Genomic DNA, 13352 nt, shown 5'->3' with positions numbered 1-13352 from the left:
TTAGCTTAGCAAACACAAGTACTTCTTACTCTTCTGCTTCTTGACTACTCTTGACTTCCTCTTGACTTCTGAGATTCAGTCAACTAAAGCACAGGTCAGTACAAGTTTTGGTTTCTGTTTATTCCCTTATATTAGCTAGGAAATGAAAAGAACATACCCCAGAAACACTAGGCACAGCTGAAATAATTTTACTTTACGCATTTCACTGAGTAATTAGGTTGATAAAATAACACAATTACAAACATATGCTCTTATAGTAGCATAAAATGTACATGAACAAATGATAATTTCATTAATGGAGGCTGAAAATAAAAGTTGAGGCAGAGAAGAAAAGTAACTACTTAAAAATCCAATCTAAAGATCATTTAAAAGACTCACTTATAGGAAAATCATCAACTAGAATAAAGTATTATTTAATTTCCTTACATTCAGCAATACATTTCAATAAAGAATTAGGCTTCTGCTGACAGGAACACTGGTTCAGGGTCAGAGGAATGCAGTACTACACTCCTCTTTCATCTTAATCAATAATGTAAGTACCTTAGGTTATATAAGATAATAAGGCATGATCATACCATCTCATCTCAAGTTAGTAAAATAAAAACAATGTTCACGAGTTACATGACATTCAAACAATATTTCTGAATTGTTGCCTTTGAAATGCAGCCATGCAAATTTTGCATGTTTTATGGTTTTTATCCTTTATCTTTCATTCAGCCTATTTAAAGCTGAATAGAACGTTTAGTACATCTATCCATCTATCTGTCTCCTTATCTACTGCATGCAGCTTTAAGACTACTCATATTTTTACTCTAGTCTTCATATATGTCCTTCACATCTCCTTCATTATTTTAATCTAAATACTATATTATGTGTTGCTAAAAGAATTAAGACTAATTGATGATATATATATATATATATATATATGCTTCCTCACAGCCTTGCTGAGAGGAATAATTCTAGTACTCCAAATTTGAGGTAGCAGACAGAAACTACCAGATATTTAATTGCTATATTGCTATACAGTAATAAAACCAATACATCAGTGCATTTCAAAAATATGAGTGGTGACAATATAACAAGTCATCAACGTGTAGTTAAACATTTTTCCTGTTGATGTTGTCAGAAGTTAACTTCCATTTTCCAGAGTCTAAAAATATCCATACTTCCTGGACTTAACTGATTTGCTTTGTAATGGTATTACTATAATGTTTTTCAAAGATGTATTCTTCTATATGGGAAAGCTGACAACTTCAAATCTGACCATGATGACAACTACCATCTGAGTTTCTCATCGACTTACCAATGTACTTTAACGGCTTTAATTTATCAGCATCTTCTGAAGTAACAGTGTTTACCAAGGAAGGCAGATCATCAGTGCTCACTTTCCATTAAAACATTACAAAAAATGCCTGTGTGTACCAGTAATAGTGTCCTTTCTTCACATTAGTCTGTCTTTCTAATTGTTCCTTTCAAAATGTTGATTAAATAATCTAAATGGTATCAATAATTAAATTGCCTAGATAATGTTGCATACAGAAGAATATAAATGTTAGGAAAAAAACTGTATGCTAAGTATGCTAAGCATTAAAAAGTATGCTAAGAAAGCTGTGTCTATAGCTTACCGGTCATAGTCTCCGTTACACAGTGCTCTGACAGAGATCTTGAATGCCTGCCACACTGGATTTAATGTATTTTTCACAACTTCTGTTTTGTGGCAGATCGTAAAACTGTAATAAAAAAGGTATATTTTGTATTTATGTACTTCTTCTTTGTAATCAAACCAGGAATCAAAACAGCTGAAATCTGTATTCATTGACATAACATACAAACAAAATCTAAGAAAAAAGAAACACAATGCAACCAGGGAGAAGGGAAGCAACAAATACTGAGGAGGACAGACCTATCTGAGAGCAATTTACTGTTTACAGAATAGGGTGCTAAGTAACTCTAAGCTTCATTCTTTTTTAAAAAAAAACAGTAACTTCTACAAGATTACAACCATTCAGTGAGTTATTTCAGGCAAGAGCACTTTTCACCCCACTTTTTTAAACAGCCCACTACACAGCCTGTCACAGATTCAAAAAGAAAGCAGTCTGGTAAAGATCTGACTCCAGCTTCATGATAAAGAAACTCAGTCAATGAAATCATGGTTTCCTAATGCTTGTACCCAGGATTATTTATATGATTTTAACCAGGAATGTCTCAGGTAAAACATATAAGCCTCCACAAGACCCCATGTTCACCTTCTCCCAGATAAAATATAACAAATTGTTTTAATGCATTCTGTTTTCTCTAAATGATGCAGAAATAAAATAAATCTTTTGGATCCTTACCTTGGGAAGTGAAGTATTTAAAAGGAAATAGGAGGTAAGATCACTGTTGAAATCATTACTGAAACTCTAGAGACAGATGTAACTGAAGTTCTTCCTTAGAAGGAATACCTTCCTTAAGCTCCAAAGGCTTAGTTTTTAACCTGGTTATTATTATGAAGGCCCATCTGAAGCTATGAGACAGAGAGGGGAGCACCAGCGCCATGGAAGAAGTGCTGCCCCTAGCCCCCTGACAGATTCAGGAAACTAATAGAGAAAGCAGCTCACCACTCACCACTCAGAAGGAAGCAGTGAAGAATGATACTCAAGGCCAAGAGCAACCACACACACCATCATTCCCAATATTGCCCAGAGAAATTCTATTAATGACCTCAATGTCACAGTGGAGCCATAAATCCTTCAGGCTTTCAATCTAAGATATTCAGTATTGATTCAGGAAACTGTTCCTGACAGGGAATAGACGTGCATATACTCATACGGAGAACTTCTCCAGTTAAGCTGGTGAAAGAAGTGATACATGACTAGCCTTTGGTTTGAGACAACGTTCTATGTGAGGATGGTTAGTTTCCAAGAAAACTTAATTGCCAACAGACCACCACATAAACAGTACGCCGACCAGAAGTCAGCCTGTCAGGTCTTAGTAGCAGAACAGAGCAGACTGATCTACTTTAATGAACTAAAGTGTGGATGTAGCCAACAGCCACCTCTAAACAAAATTTTCTGTTGTGAGGTATTTTCAAATTCTTCTATTTCCTAGAACTCTGTCCAAAAGGTAAAAGATAGTTTCAAATATTCAGTATAAAAATAGTTTCAAATATTCAGTATAAAGAAATTTTACCTAAAATAATTTATGAGTGTTAGTATTCTTCTACAATTTTTTTTGAGAAATCTGTTTCATTTTAAGGCATGATACATATTAGCAAAAGCCACGCGATTTAATAATTATTATTGTTAATTTTCATAGTGTTCCATCTACCATATGTTCAACTGTTAAAATCCCTAGTTGTAGCATTTGATGTCTGTTACAACAGTTTTATTTCAATACTGCATAACATGATATATTTAAATTCAACAAATATTACAAATTAAAAAGTTTAATCAGACAAATATCAAAAAATGAAAACTATACCATCAACTATAAATATGTTGCCTTCTGTTAAACAGCAGAAATACTTAACATGCATCTATCTACCTGCCATCTTCATTGCTCCGATGAAATACAAGGAAAGGATCAGATTTCCCAAAGAAGTCCTTCTTGTCTAATTTGTTCGCACAAAATTGCATTAGAACTGAATCCTGAAATGGGTAATACAGAAAAATTACATATAGCATGCAACCTGCAAATATTATAAAAGAAAAACCCCAAAACAACTGACTGCTAATCACTCCAACAGAAAACAAAAAATGAGAGAAGCTTCCACAAAAGACCATGGAAGATACCAAATACACTAGTTCTGGCAATAAATAAGGAGAAAAGTTTCTTCACTGTGGCCAGGCAGACTAATAGGTCACACGTGGTCATCCTTTAGGGCAGAATCAATTACAAGGTAAGAATGCCTGAGAGGCTATAAATGCAAGACTTAAAGACAAACCTGAAGACTCTCTAGCTGACTGAGGCAAGGCCAACTGGAAAGTCTGTTTCATAAACAAGCCTACAACTACATCAGCAGCAACAGGAGGACAAATGAAAATACGGTCCACTGCTAAATGCAGGGAGTCCTGAAGCCTTCCTGATAAAGGATACGGATGAGGCTGAGGTAATTAGTCATCTTCACCTTGGTCTTTACAGCTAAGATTTGCCTTCAGGAATCTTAGGCACCTGAGACCAGTGAGAAAGTTGACAGCAAAAAGAACTTAACTCTTGGTAGAGGAGGATCAGGTGAGAAAATATTTGAACAGATTGGACATCCAGCAAGTCTGTGGGACCTGACAGGAGGCACCCAAAAGTGCTGAGGGAGCTGGATGGTGTCACTGCAAGGCCACTCTCAATTATCATAGCATTCAGGGGAGGATCCTGAGGCCTGCAAGAAAGCAAATGTCATTCCTGTCTTTGAGGAAGGGTAAGAAGGAGGATACAGGTCAGCCTCTCCTAGATCATCTAAAAGGTGATGGAGCAAATATGCTGGGAAATGGTTTCCAAGACTAAATACAAGATAACCGAGAGTTGTCAGCATGTAATTATGAAGGGGAAATCATGTCTGATCAACCTTCTATGATATGACTGGTTTGGTGGATGAGATGAGAACAGTGGAGGTGGTTTATCTTCACTTCAGCCACGCTGCTCCACACTGTTGCACATAACATTCTCACAGACAGGGTGATGAAGTACAAGCTAGATTGTCAGCAAGGTGGACTGAAAACTGGCTGAACTGCCAGGCTCAAAGGGTTTTTATCTGGGAGCACAAAGCCCAGTTCTGGCTTGGTGGCCAGTCACTAGAGGTGTTCCCCAGAGGTCGATCCTGGGGCCAATGTTGTGTAATATCTTCATTAATGACCTGGCTGATGCGACAGAGCACAGCCTCAGCAAGTTTGCTGATGATACAAAACTGGAAGGAGGAGCTGACTGGCTAGATGGTTGTGCTGCCATTCAGAAGGACCTCAACAAGCTGGAGAAACAGGCCGACAGGAACCTCATGAAGTTCAATAGAAGGAAATGCAATGTCCTACATCTGGAGGGGAATAATCCTGTGCACCAGTGCATGCTGGGGAAAGACCAGCTGGAGAGCAGCTTTGCAAAGAAGGACCTGGGGGACAAGCTGAACATGAGCCAGCAATGTGTCCTTGAAGCGAGGATAGCCAACAGCTTCCTGGGCTGACTTAGGGAGAGTGCTCCCAACAGGCTAGGAGAGGTGATCGTTCCCCTCTGCTCAAAACTGGTGAAGCCACATCTGCAGTGTTACATCCAGCTCTGAGCTCCCCAGCGCACAGAAGACAAGGACATATTGGAGTAAGTCCAGCAAAGGCTGGACCAAAAGATGATTAAGGAACTAGCGCATCTATCACATGAGGAGTGGCTGAGAAAGCTGAGATTATTTAAACTCCAGAAGAGAAGGCTTGGAGGATCTTATGTATGGCAGTCTACTGATGTGAGAGAGTAAAGAAGTCTGACTCTTCTCAGTAGCATCCAGTGGAAGGATAAAAGGGAATGGGCACAAACTAAAATAGAGAAACTTCTGCTTGAACATAAGAATACGATTCTCTACTCTGAGGGTGATTAAACACTGCAGCAGGAGAGTCTGTGGTGTCTCAGTCTTTGGACATACTCAAAACCTGAATGGACCTGGTCCTGAACAACCTTCCTGAACCAACCCAGCTTTGAGCAGGGGGCTCAGACTAGATGATCCCCTAGAGATCCCTTCTAACCTGAATAATAGTATGATTCTAAAAATCTTTGCTATTCTGAATATGAACCATAAAACTTTGGCAAAAAGCTCAGAATACCAGACAAGAAATAATCCAAATACTGAGTAACTTTAGGTAACATAGTAACACAAAGAAAGTATGCTACAGATGGTGACAGAGTGCAAGAGACTGCTAAAACCACCTGCAGGAGAGCATGACAGAGACTGAGAAAAAGTGGAGAAGAGAGTGCAAGAAAGACAGACACTCAGCATCAAATATTTTGTAAGCTCTCATCACTGATTTTGAACCAAATTGGTCATATAAGTGAGTTTTGACTGGGGTGAATCTGGAGGAACATGAAAGTCTTGGAAGGCACCTAGTATTTGTCCACAATAAGGGGAGGGAAAAAAAAAAGCCCAATCTGATGATGGGTTTAAGGGCATGTATTTGTCACTTTTAAGTGACACACTTTCAAGTGTGCTACAATTGGAATAGCAATGTTAGTCTTGACAGAGTATTCGGAAAAAAGTCTGTCATCTCTTCTAATAGAGGCAATAAATGCTCAAGGTATTGGCAAACTTGCCTTAAGAATGGTTAAGTAGGAGCACTACTTCTGCAGCAAAGTAATTAAATAATGTATCCATTTTGTCATCTGACAAAGCATGAACAAGTGGCTCAGTTCCTTCTTCCAAAAGTCTAAGTCCATGTAATACAAAGAAGAATGTAATACAAAGAAGAAAGACTGACACTTTTCATGATCATACTTATCATTTGTACTAATAACACAGGAAATTCCTGATGTTAAAACCTCTGTATAAGAGAGCTCAGTGCCAACTTTCATCTTATCAGATTTGGTAACTTTGTATTTGCTGATATATTCTCCGGGAGTGACTTAAACAGACTAAGTACCAGGTAAGTTAGTAAAAAAAAATTACTATTGCATAAATATAAAAAATTACCCTGTAAAAATGTCAAAAGTTCTATAAGACATAAAGTATTACCTGCCTGTTCTCACCAAATTTCATAAAATAAGCCCCACAAACAAATTCCTTCAAGCCTCAAGATATTTTTGCAGGTTTATGTAGCTGATCTTATACTCTCCAATTCATCTGTATATTCACATCAAATGCCTGATATTTCTTTATTAAGATTTGCTTGCTATCTTGTTATTGCAAATTCTTCTCAGATGCACCTTACAGCCTCATTCCATGTATACCACACCTTGACAATCTCCTCAAAACTCCCCTTCATACATCGACCATTCTTAATCAGCCATATCTATAATCCTTTCTCATTCTTCCTTCCGCACTCTATTTCTCCATGATCTACAGCTTCCTGATAGTTCCTTCAGCTCTGGGAAACAACTGAGCTAGCCTAACCTTCACATGTTTTCTGAATCAATAAGCCTGATTCAGCAACCTTCCTCTTTTGTCCAATTCAGTCCTTCAGGAGCACTGGGAGAGGGAGAACTGGTGACTCACCTGGGGAAGGACATGACCACACCACGTCTCTTCCCTCAACCAGCCAAATTCCCTGGTTTGTCCCATACACTGAGATATTCCTTAGTTTTCTTTTAAATAAGTAGGCACCTGGCATTAATAGGCTAAGGCAATCTTCTCTTCTTTAAAGAAAATTGTTTAAACTTTTATTTTATGTAGATCCTTTAAATATCTTATTAACATTTTCCAATAAACATTAATTTCCTATTTCTAAGAAAAAAAGATTCACAGTAAACATAAACCTTTCTACTTATCAGGTTAAAAAGCAAGAATTTTACTTTGATGTTCTTGCAATATCAATATCCTATAACAGATATTTGATTCCATGGCTGAAATAGATAGATCTTTGTTAAATTTGGAGATTAAGAGATTAAAATATGATTAACTATTTTGGGAAACAAAGACTAAACTTAAAATTCATTAAGAAAACAGAAACTTTTTGTTTCAAATTGTTCTCTGCTTCTTTTTTTACTATCTAAAAATAACAGTAACCAATAGGAAAAAAATACCACTACAGATATCATAAAATGGCAATTTATTCACTGTACTGTTGACAACCTGGTCAGGTTTAAACCACAGAATCATTTTATTTTTCTAAAGGGAATGAACACACGCTTACTCTGCAACAGCTCAGTTCCTCTGCTGTTACTATAACTGTTCCACATTTCTTCCCAGGAATTCCTCTACAAGAAAAAAAAAAACATGTGTATCACCTCATTAATTTAATATCTTTTATGAAAATTAAAACTGACAAAGGCTAACATAATAAAGTAAATTTTCAAGTAATAAAACTTATGGCATACTATACAGTTTCACTTTTCTCTCACTTGTCCTGTGTAAAAAAAGTTGGTTAAGTGAACTGGTAAATGAGTTATATATTTCTTTTAATTAGTATGAAACAAATTAGTTTAAACTTATGTAATTTCAAAGGAAATAGCACAAAAACTTAAAATGGGATGAGGTAACTATTTTCAACCCTCCCATTGAGATTTACAGACAACTCTACAACTTACAGATTTGTGAAAAAACTTCCTTTTCCAAATTTTCCTTAAACAAAATGCCAAAAATAAATTTAAAATGATACATTAGTATTATTCTGCAATGTCATTTATTCTGAAATGCTTATGAAAGTACATAGTTTATTTTCAAGAAAGAGGTAAAGGTAGAAATACTAAATAAATACTAAATAAAATACTAAATAAAATTACTTTCCAAAAAGGCATTAAGATAAATTACATTTTCAATTTGATTATACTTTTTAGGTTATTCTAAGAGAACTACGGGGCACTCATGTTCTTCTGTTATGACATAATATCAAATATCAACTTACTGTTGTTCTTATTTTCACTTAGTATTCTCCTTAATCCTCAATAGCCTACTTTTGACACATCAAGTAAGTTCAGCAAGGCAGTGGCATGGCAAAGCATTCCAGAAATGAGTAAAGTAAGGCGAAAGGTACTACATAATTTTAATTTTTAAGCAATATTATGCCATAGTCTCTGTAAGCTGCATAGATGAGACAGGAGAGAAAGAGAGATGGAAGAAAAAGAGACAGAGGGAAGGGAGTGACAGAAGTAGAGAAAGAGGAAAAGAACTCGTGGGAAACCAGTTCTTATAAGCAGGCTAAAGTTTAGAAATTAGGAATAGAGGAGCAAAAAATGTTGCAAGGTTATGCGAGGATTTTGAAAGTTCACTGAAACTCGTTTACAAGTTAATGTCAAATTTTATAAGCAAAATGCTGCTCCTGTACTGCAGCAGTCATTTGCCGGTAATCAGAGATACATGACTCTTCTGCACCTGGTATCCTCAGTGCAACAAGAAAGCCTCATTACAGAAGAAAAAACATGTGAGGATTTAAATATATACAAAACTTGTGAGATTCTTCCATTCAATGTGGCATGACTTAAGTACCATACTTAAGACCAAGTAGTAGAAGCTTCCTACAACATCGGAAAAATAATTGAAAAACCGGTCATTCCAAATGTTACATCGTATGATTTATAGCTTTTATATCAGCTTCTTCAAATCATCTGTTCTTAAATGTCACCCTTCAAAGCCTCGAGGCCTGAAAAAATATCCATTTTAGTCCCTGTAGCAATGGGATATTGAAAACTCAAACTATGTTTTTCTTTTGAATAGTACTTCTTAAAGCTTCAAAATTTTTTGAACTTCAGTAGTAACAACAGCAGTGGAAATGACTTAGTTGGAACAGCAATATTGGCCTCACATGGTAAAACATTTCAAGAATCAAATGACCATGGCTCCTGTTTTAACAGATAAGAAATAGAAATCTCAGAGGTCTAATTAAAAAGCAAGGGTTCCCAGCATCAGAACTCTGCAGGTTATGCCAACTCAAATAGAAATCATCAGTATCAGAATTACCATTACCTTAACTAAAATTCTTGCTACAGAGGCATTTGAGCCTAGCTAACAATAACATCAAGGATATATTTGAGAGAGAGTCTGGACAGCTCAGCATTTAGAAGAAAAAGCATCACACATTTCCTTTAATGTGAGAAGTCAATTAGGTTTATTCTACTTCCAAAGGACTACTGGATCAGAAACTAGATCATGAGAAATACAGCTCTGACCACCCCCTAAGAGCTCTAAGACCAAGTAACAAGTGAATCCCATTTCTGATGCACTGGTCAACAAAGAGTTGCTGTTTGACAGAGGAGAACCTTGCACCACCTTCCTTTACAGATTTAACACATGGCAGTCAGCACCTGCCTATCTCAAAACTGACACCAGTTCTGAGTGCACATGAAAGCACTAATGTGAAGGCGTGCTTCACCTGGCTTCTGAACATGGAGGCCAAGAGAGGCCCCACTACAAGAAATATACACCTGGTGTTACTACTCTGAAAGATGGCGGAAACTATAGCGGTAAACCCTCAAAGATATTTGGGTATGTATCAGAAGAGAAGGGAATTTCTGGTTGTTGAGCAGACATAATGCTGAAAAGTACTTACAGTATGATCATATCTGAAAGCATCTGCGGAAAAGTTTGGCTTAATGTATCACTAAGGTGCCAAAGGTCATATGCCTTATAAAAGAAAGAAAATTTCACCACAATGGCTGGCCAAGAGGTGAAAAACTTAATCAAGACCTGCACAGAACTTCACAACAGAAAAAAAAGCCCTTATTATTCAGAAATTGAAAACACAAAATAACCTTTTCAGTTTGTGATACTATTAAGTAAGAATTTTGTATGCTTGTCTTGAGACTACAAGTCTGAAAAAAGACTAGGTGACTAAAGAGTTTATTCTTTTACACATTCTCCTACAAGCAACAACAAAAAAATCTTAAATGTAGTATCAGCATCCTGACAAAGATTTCAGCAGCAACAGATCAGCCAAATGGAAAGACCTTTAACTAGCAATGATGCCATGTGAGAAAATGCAAAAAAGTCAGGTTGGCTTTATCACTGTATGAAGACACATAACTTTCAGATTAATCATTACAGAGCCAATCCTTCCAAGTGACATGCAAATACTGACTAATAATATCTTAAACATGAGGATGCAAGAGCTCTATCTGTTTAAAGCCAGAATGGGGCACAACTGCTAATCTCTTTAGCTTTAGCTTCTCTGGCCTTGAGTTGCAGTGGAATTCATTCTGTAGCCCTAAAGTGACAACGTGGTGTTTATCTTCAGGCAAACTGAATTCTAAGATTCTCTGGAAAAGCTTATGGGTTAGAGTCTGTGAAGTATAATGAAGCATTCTATATGGCATATCCTCTGTCTATTCTGTCCAACACTGCTAGTTACCGTATATTCAGATATAGAAAATATGTCAGTCTGGATGTGAATAGGGTGGGTGCAAACTGAATAAAGGAAAGTAAAATGTGAGGAAGACCTATCAGTGGGCCCTACTGCTTTGAGGGCCCAGAATCTGATGGTCTTCTATAGTGACTAATTTTTAGGTCATTTAAAATGCTTTGCTGGCAGAAGTTGTTATAGAACAGGGTTCACTTGAGGCCTCTGATAATATAAGCTATGGAATGAAAGATTTTGTCTTTATAGCAAATGGGAAGATGCCCAAAAACGGCAAAGTAACCGCAGTCTTTGAAGAACACAGAACTGTTACGGGAACTGAACACAAAGCCACTATCAAATAAACTATTTAGTTTATTTGATAGTCTCTCCAGACCATAGCTTGGACTATCCTCTCCTTAGAACAGGGGATTCCACCAGATTGAGACATCACACCTACAGCACTGAAGAAATTCAAAAGGACACTCTGAAGACTACTTAGGCCTTAATAAAGAGTCAGTGAAAAAGTCAGAAAAATAAGACAATCTTCCCAGGAATTTGAACTTGAAAACATGTCTGTAATTTTACAAGTTGAAACTGCAGTGAGACAGAGAATCTAACGTTTTTTCAGATCATTCCAAAATTTACAGGCTTATCACTGAATTTACAGAACTGGCCTTCTGGCAATCAAAACCACAGATAAGAGGATCAACAAGTATATAAGAAGTCCTTATTCCAGGGTTCAGAGAGTTTTCTATCAGTTGTACTGGCAACAAGATGACAGGAGAAAGAATGTTCCAAAATAGGCCAGTTGGCCTAATTAACAGGCAATGGCAATCATATGTGAATAGCTGGTGTAGAATGCTCATTAAGCTATGCAATGGTTCTATCTTCTCATTAAAGGGATTCCCAAGAATGCACTTAGCAGATTCTGAAAGAAGTATTGCTCAGACTTATAAATGTGACAAGTATCATCTTGGAAGGCATCCAATTGCCATCCATCAAGGAAGGCAATACACGCAAATATCCATTTCAGGATAATTTCCAGGAAGATGACAGTCTCTTCACGGAAAAATACAGTTGAACTACTTCTGAAAGTAGACGTATCTGCACCTCATCCTTGCATGTTAATAAAACTAGGGCATGCAAGGCCAGTCTGAGTTAATCTTACACATAGCGCTTGTGTAAGCCTCATCAACTTTCTCTTCCTGGTCAGGTGGCCACAACAGTGTCTCCCATGTTAGCCTACCCTTAGATCTTTACCCATAAGCTCTTGACTGCCTCCTCCTCCACCCTTAGGCAGAGCTCGATGCATTCCAGTTGCTCTCTCACATAAAGAGCAACTCCACCACCTCACCTCCCTGGCCTGTCTTTCCTAAAAAGCACATATCCATCCATGACAGCATTCCAGTCTTGGATTCAGATGAATCCAGTAATCCAGTAGGTAAAGAGAGTAAATATTACAGTTAAAATGACAGCTTCCCATTTTATCTGTCTTGTCTGAGTAGCTTTATGTTTCAAGAGAAATTATCCAGGGGAAATGTTCAGCTCTGTACCTGGCCAGTCTGTGAAACAAAGCATAGCACTAAAGAGCTATGCTCTTTAAGTCAAAAGCTTAGAGTCACAGGGATAACAGGGTAGTGCAGTATAATGTGGGGAGCCAAAGTCTTCTGAGGCAGATTGCACCAAATTTAAAACTCGTCATACTAAAAAAAATGAGAAGGAGGTTCAGGAAATATCCTCACACTTGCCAACAGCAAGTAGCGTTGGCTGCAAGCTGGCAGTGCAGAATCCATGGTGCTAGAAAGAGCAACAAAACTACAATCATGCCTGTGCTGAAGGCAAAAAAGAAAATTATGTAAGCATGTGTGTCTTTCATTGTGAAGTACAGACACAGTATGTGTTTCAAGCTAACAAACCACTACAATGGTGATCCTCCAGGCTTGGTTTAAGTAGAAGTAAATAAAATATGATCAACCTCTTTTGCAGAAAAACAGATTAGTGTTTGTGTGCTCAAGAAAACTGACAGCCAAGCTATGCAAACAACCTGTTCATCATCAAAAAGTGTGAGTATTTTCAGAACAAGCAGATTGTGTGTGCCAAAAATGCTGACAGCTAATCAGAAAATGACAGTGCGTTCTGAATGGACTAATCACCAACAAGGTATTTTTTGTCCAACTCTGTAACTAAATAAACTTAACAATGTTGGAAATAACTAGAGTACTCCAAAGACTCTGGGGCAGGGGAGACCCCATGACCGTGCACCAGGATTCAGGACCATCTCTCCAACCTCTGAGGAAGCCAGGGAGTGAAACAAAACCTAGGGGACTCCAATGCCTTGCTGAGGCTTACACACAGTATGGCTAAATCTGCTGTGTTGATCTGCCTGGCTTTTCTCCTGGACCACATCATCTCTCCCATGGA

General features: G+C 37.4%; 1 protein-coding gene across 1 annotated transcript in view; it reads right to left on the bottom strand.

Moving 5' to 3' along the window:
- Nucleotides 1-13352, bottom strand: part of CPNE8 (copine 8) — a 109028-nt gene that overhangs the window by 47525 nt on the left and 48151 nt on the right. The window contains exons 7-9 of the mRNA XM_062599474.1: nt 7794-7857; nt 3526-3629; nt 1626-1730 (exon numbers count right to left, since the gene is read on the bottom strand). Of these exons, the coding sequence (XP_062455458.1) occupies nt 1626-1730; nt 3526-3629; nt 7794-7857 (273 nt within the window). The remainder of the gene's footprint in view (nt 1-1625; nt 1731-3525; nt 3630-7793; nt 7858-13352) is intronic.

Source organism: Rhea pennata, chromosome 1 (assembly GCF_028389875.1).
Source record: "Rhea pennata isolate bPtePen1 chromosome 1, bPtePen1.pri, whole genome shotgun sequence".
In the NCBI taxonomy this organism is placed as follows: Eukaryota; Metazoa; Chordata; class Aves; order Rheiformes; family Rheidae; genus Rhea; species Rhea pennata.
The sequence above is the reverse complement of the archived record's forward strand: the minus strand, read 5'-3'. Positions and strand labels throughout refer to the sequence as shown.